At 41.1% G+C, this 10,751-nt stretch overlaps 1 protein-coding gene across 1 annotated transcript; it reads right to left on the bottom strand.

Moving 5' to 3' along the window:
• Window positions 1-6,314: 6,314 nt before the first annotated feature.
• Window positions 6,315-10,751, bottom strand: LOC106582463 (interferon-inducible double-stranded RNA-dependent protein kinase activator A homolog). Its single transcript, XM_014165605.2, has 8 exons — window positions 10,587-10,751; window positions 10,193-10,368; window positions 9,953-10,034; window positions 9,781-9,856; window positions 9,508-9,625; window positions 9,243-9,337; window positions 8,964-9,126; window positions 6,315-8,832 (listed from the first exon to the last, which is right to left on the bottom strand). Exons 1-8 carry the CDS (start codon window positions 10,643-10,645, stop codon window positions 8,675-8,677), a joined length of 927 nt encoding a protein of 308 aa, XP_014021080.1. The 5' UTR covers window positions 10,646-10,751; the 3' UTR covers window positions 6,315-8,674.

Below are 10,751 nucleotides of genomic sequence, written 5' to 3'. Positions count from 1 at the left end.
AAGCATGTAGAGGTCTGTAATTTGTATCATAGGTACACTTCAACTGCGAGAGACGGAATGTAAAACAAAAATCCAGAAAATCACATTGTATGATTTTTAAGTAATTAATTTGCATTTTATTGCATGACATAAGTATTTGATCACCTACCAATCAGTAAGAATTCCGGATCTCACAGACCTGTTAGTTTTTCTTTAAGAAGCCCTCCTGTTCTCCACTCATTACCTGTATTAACTGCACCTGTTTGAACTCGTTACCTGTATAAAAGACACCTGTCCACACACTCAATCAAACAGACTCCAACCTCTCCACAATGGCCAAGACCAGAGAGCTGTGTAAGGACATCAGGGATAAAATTGTAGACCTGCACAAGGCTGGGTTGGGCTACAGGACAATAGGCAAGCAGCTTGGTGAGAAGGCAACAACTGTTGGCGCAATTATTAGAAAATGGAAGAAGTTCAAGATGACGGTCAATCACCCTCGGTCTGGGGCTCCATGCAAGATCTCACCTCGTGGGGCATCAATGATCATGAAGAAGGTGAGGGATCAGCCCAGAACTACACGGCAGGACCTGGTCAATGACCTGAAGAGAGCTGGGACCACAGTCTCAAAGAAAACCATTAGTAACACACTACGCCGTCATGGATTAAAATCCTGCAGCGCACGCAAGGTCCCCCTGCTCAAGCCAGCGCATGTCCAGGCCCATCTGAAGTTTGTCAATGACCATCTGGATGATCCAGGGGAGGAATGGGAGAAGGTCATGTGGTCTGATGAGACAAAAATAGAGATTTTTGGTCTAAACTCCACTTACCGTGTTTGGAGGAAGAAGGATGAGTACAACCCCAAGAACACCATCCCAACCATGAAGCATGGAGGTGGAAACATCATTCTTTGGGGATGCTTTTCTGCAAAGGGGACAGGACAACTGCACCGTATTGAGGGGAGGATGGATGGGGCCATGTATCGCGAGATCTTGGCCAACAACCTCCTTCCCTCAGTAAGAGCATTGAAGATGGGTCGTGGCTGGGTCTTCCAGCATGACAACGACCCGAAACACACAGCCAGCGCAACTAAGGAGTGGCTCCGTAAGAAGCATCTCAAGGTCCTGGAGTGGCCTAGCCAATCTCCAGACCTGAACCCAATAGAAAATCTTTGGAGGGAGCTGAAAGTCCGTATTGCCCAGCGACAGCCCCGAAACCTGAAGGATCTGGAGAAGGTCTGTAAGGAGGAGTGGGCCAAAATCCTTGCTGCTGTGTGTGCAAACCTGGTCAAAAACTACAGGAAACGTATGATCTCTGTAATTGCAAACAAAGGTTTCTGTACCAAATATTAAGTTCTGCTTTTCTGATGTATCAAATACTTATGTCATGCAATAAAATGCAAATTAATTACTTAAAAATCATAAAATGTGATTTTCTGGATTTTTGTTTTAGATTCCGTCTCTCACAGTTGAAGTGTACCTATGATACAAATTACAGACCTCTACATGCTTTGTAAGTAGGAAAACCTGCAAAAGCGGCAGTGTATCAAATACTTGTTCTCCCCACTGTATGTGCAGATTTGTGCACCACATCATTGCTCTGTCTCTCTCTCTGCTGTGTGTGCATGATGTTCCTCTTGTTAGCTGTCACTCAAATGGTTGAAGCTCATTGGTTGAACTCGAATTTCTAGGGGGCTGGACCACAGGGGGGAATTGTAGGGAAAATGGTGCAGCTCAGCTTCCAGAAAAACAGTCACTTTCAAACTAGGGATTTTGTGTCTGAGGTAAAACCGTAATTCTGCTCATAGATTATGCATGTATGAACAATACATTAGCCCCGTTTATACCTGCCACTTACATGCGTCCTTTGTCCTGATCTGGTCCTGATCTTGCCAGTATACAATTGTAAGATCTGATCAAACTCAGTTCACAATGCGTCTTTTATTCATCTACACCTGTCTAAAAATGTGGCACAATCAGAATGAGGACAAGAGCAGGACAAAGGGCGCATGTTATTAACAGGTATAAACGTGGCTATTGACACATCCAGCCCAAAGCGAGAGGTTTAAAAAAATACTTATTAGTCGCCAAAGTTCCGGAACATGTCTTTCATTTGTTTTAATCACTGGTATTGGTGAAGGACATTGCTGTATGCCGAGACGTTTTCTCAGCAACTCCCAAAGACAAAACCCCTTGAGCAGAGACGTTTAGTTCCAGTTTGGCTAGTTGAGGGAGACTGGCCCAACAGCTGATACATAAGCACTGGGAAGCGACTTCCTTTTCGAGCATTCATGCAGCACACCACCCTCGTCACTCATCACAACTGTTTAAGCTACAGACAATACTTCCTTGTAATTAACTTTTACATGTATAGACAATACTGCTTTCTGTTATTCAGCTCACACGCAAACTATTTTTGATAGATGAAGAAAGAAAAAAAAGTATTAATATAATTTTAATGTTCTTTAATTTCCTGTAATACAATTGATCTGTGTTGTTGTCTGAGTGTTATAGTGAGAATCCCTGCCTGCAGTAGAACTATATCGACATGCCAACACCCAGGACATCTGATATGGTGATATGAAGACATACCTACTCAGAACGTTTGGCCGTGTGCCCATCCCTTCTAAAGAATCTATTTAAAACCGGGTCACTTGTCTGGATACATGGTTACACCGACTCATCTTTGATTCGGTCTCTATGTATAATGGGGGAGCTGGTGGGCTCGTTAGTGTGTTTCCTTTTCACGTGAGTCTGGTCTCACGTTATTTTCCCACAAAGCCCCTCAGTGTAATGACAAGCGTAGTGAAAGTGGAGTAGTCCTGCTGTCCTGTAGCAGTATAGAGGTCAACGTGTCCTCTACTGGGAACCACATGACCTCTACTGGGATCCACATGACCATTAGTGTCACAACTATACCAGACTGATTAGCTACTCCAATTTATAGAACTATACCAGACTGACTAGCTACCCCAATTTATAGAACTATACCAGACTGACTAGCTACCCCAATTTATAGAACTACACCAGACTGACTAGCTACCCCAATTTATAGAACTATACCAGACTGACTAGCTACCCCAATTTATAGAACTGCACCAGACTGACTAGCTACCCCAATTTATAGAACTACACCAGACTGACTAGCTACCCCAATTTATAGAACTGCACCAGACTGACTAGCTACCCCAATTTATAGAACTACACCAGACTGACTAGCTACCCCAATTTATAGATCTACACCAGACTGACTACCTACCCAATTTATAGAACTATACCAGACTGACTAGCTACCCCTATTTATAGAACTACACCAGACTGACTGACTGGATACCCCACTTATACAACTACACCAGACTGACTGACTGGATACCCCCACTTATACAACTACACCAGACTGACTGACTGGATACCCCCACTTATACAACTACACCAGACTGACTGACTGGATACCCCCACTTATACAACTACACCAGACTGACTGACTGGATACCCCCACTTATACAACTACACCAGACTGACTGACTGGATACCCCCACTTATACAACTACACCAGACTGACTGACTGGATACCCCCACTTATACAACTAGTGTATTGTGAAACACTAGGGATACCTACTTGTCAGTTCTTTGAAAATACTTAACTGATTCCCATGTACATATTAATCCATGTTATGTAAAGAGGCCAAGGGCCAAAGTTATTTTACAACTTTCAGAACTTTTTTGCTTTTGCAAATCCTTTAACATGGCAGAATGTTGATGTTAAAGCCAAAGACAAGTGGGTTTTTTTTATTATAGAAAAATATAAACTCATTCTAGTTATGGTGTTTTCATTATGTAGTTACCACACAGAGAAAAAGCTATTATGATATTTGATTATCCTTTAAACAAATGTCCAGTTCCTAGAATTTACTGCTATGATGTTGTCCTTAACCATGCACCAATACAATTTGAAAAGGTTTAGATTATTACTGCCAAACAGCTTTAATGTATACTTGATGTCCCCCTTCCCTTTGTCACTGTATGTAGCAGTCCATACACAATGGTTCAGTGTGTTAGATTACCACAGAATCTGTAACAATACATTGTACATTTGGATTATATTGATTTGTTCATTGTTTTGTCTAGTGAAGCCGGAGATTGAAACAGGGAAAGTGGTTCTACGTTAGAAATATGTAGAATGGAAACATTCTACTATAAAGTCTAACTATTTTGTGTGTATTGTCCAGTACTGCAGATTAGACAGAAAAACCATAGATATGACTACAGTATCATATTGTAGCCATGTATTCAGAAATCGATTTGTTTGTCAGCGTCAATTCCACTCGCTGTGCCTTAATACATTTTATTAACGCCTCGCACACAATATTGATAAGAAACCCCATACAAGTCAGATAAGGAAACCATTTCAAATCCAATCAACCACTTTCCCCACTGAGTACTGTTCCCCACATTGTCTTATGTACTAAATAATGTTGGGGAATAGAAGTGTTCTGAATGTGTCTGAAATCTTGTTACGATGTAGGCGGGGGACAATGACATTTCCCATAAATCGTCTAGAAATTGTAATTTTCTGTGCAGTCAACCCCTCATTTGTGATCACTGTTATTGTCAGTATCATACTGTCAGCCCAGTTCACACATGTAAACAGCAGAATATTCCTGTCTCCTCTTTTGGATTAGACTGATGCAAAGACTTTACTATCAACTTCAACATAATACTTAGTTCATCAGGATATTTGAGGAGGATCATGTACTCTGTGATGTTCTAGATGAATACATTGTTTTCAGAGAGAGAGAGAGAGACCTTGTAGAAAATAACGAAGAGTTGAACAATGAAACTTCCTGAGTAGTTAATCGGTTACAATGTTTATGTATCTGCATGTTTAAATGACATAGCCTGCCAATGAATGTTGCAAATGCCTTATGAAAGATTTTATTTCCTCTATTTGGGCTTTTTCTTTTGAGTTTCGAACTGACATGTAACATTACACACTGTGTCAGCAGAGTTCTTTAAATCCATTTTCTAATGGGTACCTTCTTAAGTGCAATTGTCTAAGTACATATCTTTCCATGACCACTGTACACTGCTGCTACATAGTGCTTGTTCTAATACAAATAAATACAACCGAGGAGTCTGTCACACACTGTGCTGCCTTGAGTGTTGATCTTCCAAACTCAGCCTAGCATTACTGAGGTTAGTGTAGTAGTTTGAGCCAAGCATTACTGAGGTTAGTGTAGTAGTTTGAGCCAAGCATTACTGAGGTTAGTGTAGTAGTTTGAGCCAAGCATTACTGAGGTTAGTGTAGTAGTTTGAGCCAAGCATTACTGAGGTTGGTGTAGTAGTTTGAGCCAAGCATTACTGAGGTTGGTGTAGTAGTTTGAGCCAAGCATTACTGAGGTTGGTGTAGTAGTTTGAGCCAAGCATTACTGAGGTTGGTGTAGTAGTTTGAGCCAAGCATTACTGAGGTTAGTGTAGTAGTTTGAGCCAAGCATTACTGAGGTTAGTGTAGTAGTTTGAGCCAAGCATTACTGAGGTTAGTGTAGTACTTTGAGCCAAGCATTACTGAGGTTAGTGTAGTAGTTTCAGCCAAGCATTACTGAGGTTAGTGTAGTAATTTCAGCCAAGCATTACTGAGGTTAGTGTAGTAGTTTCAGCCAAGCATTACTGAGGTTAGTGTAGTAGTTTGAGCCAAGCATTACTGAGGTTAGTGTAGTAGTTTGAGCCAAGCATTACTAAGGTTAGTGTAATAGTTTCAGCCAAGCATTACTAAGATTGGTATAGTACCTTCAAACTCAACTCTGGACCTCGAAGCCAGTTCCACTACATTTTTTTCCCATTGGTACCCTCTAATCAGGGACTGATTTAGAACTGGGACATCAGGTGTGTGCAATTAATAAGGTAGAACAGAAAACCAGCAGGCTCCAGACCTCGTAGGGTAAGAGTTGAAAAGCCCTGGTATAGTAGTTTCATGTTAAGTACCTACTAGAGTAGTTATTGTAATATCATCACACTGAGTCTCCTGCACAGTAGATAGCAGTAATGGACTGGGTTGCCAGTGACTCAACAAGTGAAGGAATTATTGCACCGGATTGCAAGAATATTTTGTGGGCTATTTGGGTTTTTTCGTCAGTGCTGCTGCTGCCATGTTGACCCATACCAAGAGACTGTATTATTAGTCACAGAAACCAAAATAGTGTTCACTCTCCTACAAATCAGGCTAGTCTATATAGTCTACAGTACTGGTTCAAATCTGAGGTAAAAAAAAATGTTTTTTTTAAATATATTTATATTTTTCATGATTGTTTAAAAAAAGGGGTCAAATTTAGAATGAGATCAATGTCAAGTAGATTTATTTAACATGTCTGTCCCACTTCACATGTAATAGTTGTGTATTAATGTGGTCAGGTACACAGCACACGTTTGGGATGAGTCCACCAAAAACATTACATACAATACACACCTTGTTAATAAAGGAAACCAAAATATGGTTAAACCACCGAATCTAGGCTTTGTGACAGAAACTCAGGACAAGGTGAAATCCGGTAGCAAATATCATCCCGTCATTAGCATAACATTTCAACCAGCACAAACTCAAAGCCTTCAAAACACACACACAGCAAAATGACTTCATACACAGCTGACATAACTAGGCTACATTGCAGGTAGACTGAAAAGCATGACGTCACCAATCACAACAGGGTGACTACCTTCTTAGTCATCAACACCAAAGCTGCCAAGATTCCAATTATTGTCTCTTTGTAGAGCGAAGAAGACAACAAAATGGCGGCCTTGAAGTCTAAGACAGGAGTTGTCCCCATGTTTCCGAGTATGCAACCTTGCTACCCTTAACTTAAATATCTATTTCACAAAAAGAAATACATATTTTCATAGTCTAGACGTAGATTTATATCATCTCATATGATGTAAGCACAATTCAACCTAAACAAGCCAAATGTTACTTTTTCTAATTAAATTTGTATTTTTATTTAACTAGGCAAGTCAGTTAAGAACACATTCTTATTTACAATGATGGCCTAACCCGGACGACGCTGGGCCAATAGCGCGCCGCTCTATGGGACTCCCAATCACGGCCGGTTGTGATACAGCCTGGAATCGAACCAGAGTCTGTAGTGACACCTCTAGCACTGAGATGCAGTGTCTTAGACCGCTGCACCACTCTGGAGCCCAATTGAGCAGTTGTTTTTGTTTTGACACTAAACTAAACCTGCTGTTGGTCTTGTTCTCTGTTAAGACATGTGGTAGTTACATGAAACACAAGTCCTGTTTGACGGAATCAAATGCAATAAAAACGAAACTAATATAATGGTGTTAACCAAAGCTCAAACTTCACTCTAAAATCAAACTAAAAGTTATAATGGACTATGTCATTAATATACACTATGGAAAAGTGTTTCACACTAATGTAATTGAATCTTGACTTGGCAAAGAGGAATGATAACCAATTAAATCAACCAAATATAATGTACAAACAAAATACCAATGTGTAATGAATATTTAGTTTGTTCCTACTTAATTTATCAAACTGACCTTTGTCAATCTGCTTCATTATTTAGAAAATATCCCTATGTGAAAAATGAGGGGTAGATTTACGTTAGTGTTTCATCAAATTCATTGATAAATTCCTTTATCATAGGCTTATGAGTAAACGAGACAAAACAAGTTCTCTCACTAATTTTGTTCAGTGCAAATAGTTTTACATTTATCATTCAATACACTATTGCATGTATAGAAAAACAACGACAATGGGATAGGGTGGAGACTGTTCTCAACACGTCAACAATGGGATAGGGTGGAGACTGTTCTCAACACGTCAACAATGGGATAGGGTGGAGACTGTTCTCAACAATGGGATAGGGTGGAGACTGTTCTCAACACGTCAACAATGGGATAGGGTGGAGACTGTTCTCAACATGTCAACAATGGGATAGGGTGGAGACTGTTCTCAGCATGTCAACAATGGGATAGGGTGGAGACTGTTCTCAACAATGGGATAGGGTGGAGACTGTTCTCAACAATGGGATAGGGTGGAGACTGTTCTCAACACGTCAACAATGGGATAGGGTGGAGACTGTTCTCAACACGTCAACAATGGGATAGGGTGGAGACTGTTCTCAACACGTCAACAATGGGATAGGGTGGAGACTGTTCTCAACACGTCAACAATGGGATAGGGTGGAGACTGTTCTCAACACGTCAACAATGGGATAGGATGGAGACTGTTCTCAGCATGTCAACAATGGGATAGGGTGGAGACTGTTCTCAACATGTCAACAATGGGATAGGGTGGAGACTGTTCTCAACATGTCAACAATGGGATAGGGTGGAGACTGTTCTCAACATGTCAACATTTTGGCAGCAAGGCCTTTCAAGACTAGTGTCCATTCTATTCCCTTGTCCTTGTTTTTCCATAAAACATAAACTCCACAGGATTAGCTTTAACACTTTTTCTTAAAGTAATTTAAAAATGGCTGACAGACACCACAGGTGATGAACTGTGTTTCCTGTCACTGTAAAAAAAAAAAAAACATCAACTAGGTAGATTTGTCTGAATGGCATGATTTCTATTGATACTTCCTTCAATATTCACCAATTCCACACAACACTGGGGTAGATGGAGGATAGCGACACCTTTCAGTTGAGATGAAATATGTTTTTCCTTAAACTACGATCGCTCATTTGATGGAAGCCATGATCTTGATGTACTGGAGAGCGTTGTGTGCGGCGTCGTTATGTGCGTTGCCGCAGGAGATGCCTGTGCCGTGGCATACGGTGACGGGTGAGGTGGACAGCTCTGCCAGGCACTGGTACTGCCCGTTCACTGTCAGCTCATCTGCCAAGCAAACGACAGACACACTGTACAATACACCTGGAATAGGCCCCTGTTTAGCCATTCTGATAAACAGACAAAAATTCACATCTATGAGTTGATTTCAGTAAAATGAAGAGATGAACTCTACTCACCAATGTCAAAGTATGTGACTTCAAAGCCCTGCTCTTGGGACAGCTCCAGCATCATCTGGATGTAGTCTGTGTTGGGAATACTGAGTGGGTTCCTTCTTAGGAGAGACATCTTCTCTGCTGAGGAGTTACGCAAGTTCTCCAATCGGACACCGGGCTTTGGGATCTGGAATGAGTTGGTCAAACAATACACATTACATACATTCTAGATGACAAAATGTCCTAAATATATGTTTCATCATTCTTTGTGAAGAGGCCAAATAGAAGAAATATTCTTCATACCCATGTGATCTCAGGACAACCAGACACATTTTGAAGTTTTGCCAACATCTTCTCAGCACCTGCCTTTTTAGCCACCTTCTTGGAATTTCCCGTTGCTATCAGTGGTATGACATACAGCAGCACTATGAATGACTCAATTGAACACTTCCCGAAGGTAGAATGTGTTTAAATAATCCACCAATCCCCCCCCAAAAAAAAACACAACTCTATGTTATTTCAATGCAATGATAAACCATTATAAAGAACAACTGTGGAATCACTATACCAGTCTCTGTGAGCGACTCCATTCTGCAGGTAACAGTGAACTCTCTCTTGTGAGGTGGGCCTGCCTCTGTGAAAACAGTGTATTCAGGGAGGCGCCATCCCCGCTGCAGGGCCAGCTCCTTTGGGAAGGAATCCATATTAGCAAAGATGTGAAAACAAGCAATCTATTCATAATCATGTGGACTATTTTTCATCCGTTACCCTGAATGGACTCGATGACAACACAACAGTGCACAGCCCTATTGTCTTCCAAAAAGAGCAATAACACAATCACCTGCAGTTTGCCCACTGAGTTGGGTTGGTCGTTAGGCTTCGCTGGGTTGCCGTTACTCTCCTTCTTTATGTGAAGGCTGCAGTAGGGGAAATCAGACGTAAAAAGTGAATGTTACTGGTGGCCATAATGGTTTCATAAATGCTCATGTCAGATATCGTCCATGTTAACTCACGGTGTTCCAGGGTCTATTTCCAGAAGGTTCAGGGCAGACTCAGCAGCCTGATGTTTGGCGGCTTTTTTACTGGCTCCTTGACCTGGGATACAACAACGGAATGACATTATGCAAAGTATTGAAAATGAGGCAGACAATATAACTGAAGCCCATCTTGTTCATACAAGCCGACCTAATCCTCTAGCTACTGTAAGTAGTGTAACGTACATGGCTAGCGATCTACGTTGCAAGATGACTCACCTGTGCAGGACATATCTCCTATTGTAACGTTGAAGATGAAGCTGGGTTGGTGCGCCTCCCCTTCGGCCTTTTCCATCACGTACACGGGAAGGTTACCAATTTTTGTTCCATATTCATGTAGAACTTGTATGGGTGTTTTACCAGGACACGGTGCCTGTGGTTGTTGAATACTCGAGCTGCGTAAAAGCCATGATGAACAGTCATTAGTGTCACTGCATTAGATTCAATGGTATAGCTGTGTTTGTTGTATTATTTGGCAACCAATGACAGTACACGTTGCGAGAAGCACAGTATGGCATTGCTATTAACAATTATACCAGGAATCTATCTAGGGTTAGCGTACTAGCTAGCGTCGAGCATCACATAGATGTATCTAGCTAGTAGCATGACAGACCTCGTGTTGTTATTGTGCGTGGTCCTTATAACTGTAGTTTGAAATCCGTCTTGAGACATGGCTAACAATATCTAATTAATAAAGCTGTTGGGTATATTGATCAAAATCTCATCGACAACCCTAACAAAGTACTTCCGGGTCACGGAATATCATACATCTTCAAAA

Source organism: Salmo salar, chromosome ssa21 (genome assembly GCF_905237065.1).
Source record: "Salmo salar chromosome ssa21, Ssal_v3.1, whole genome shotgun sequence".
NCBI classification, from domain to species: Eukaryota; Metazoa; Chordata; class Actinopteri; order Salmoniformes; family Salmonidae; genus Salmo; species Salmo salar.
This window is presented reverse-complemented; position numbering and strand designations above follow the sequence as displayed.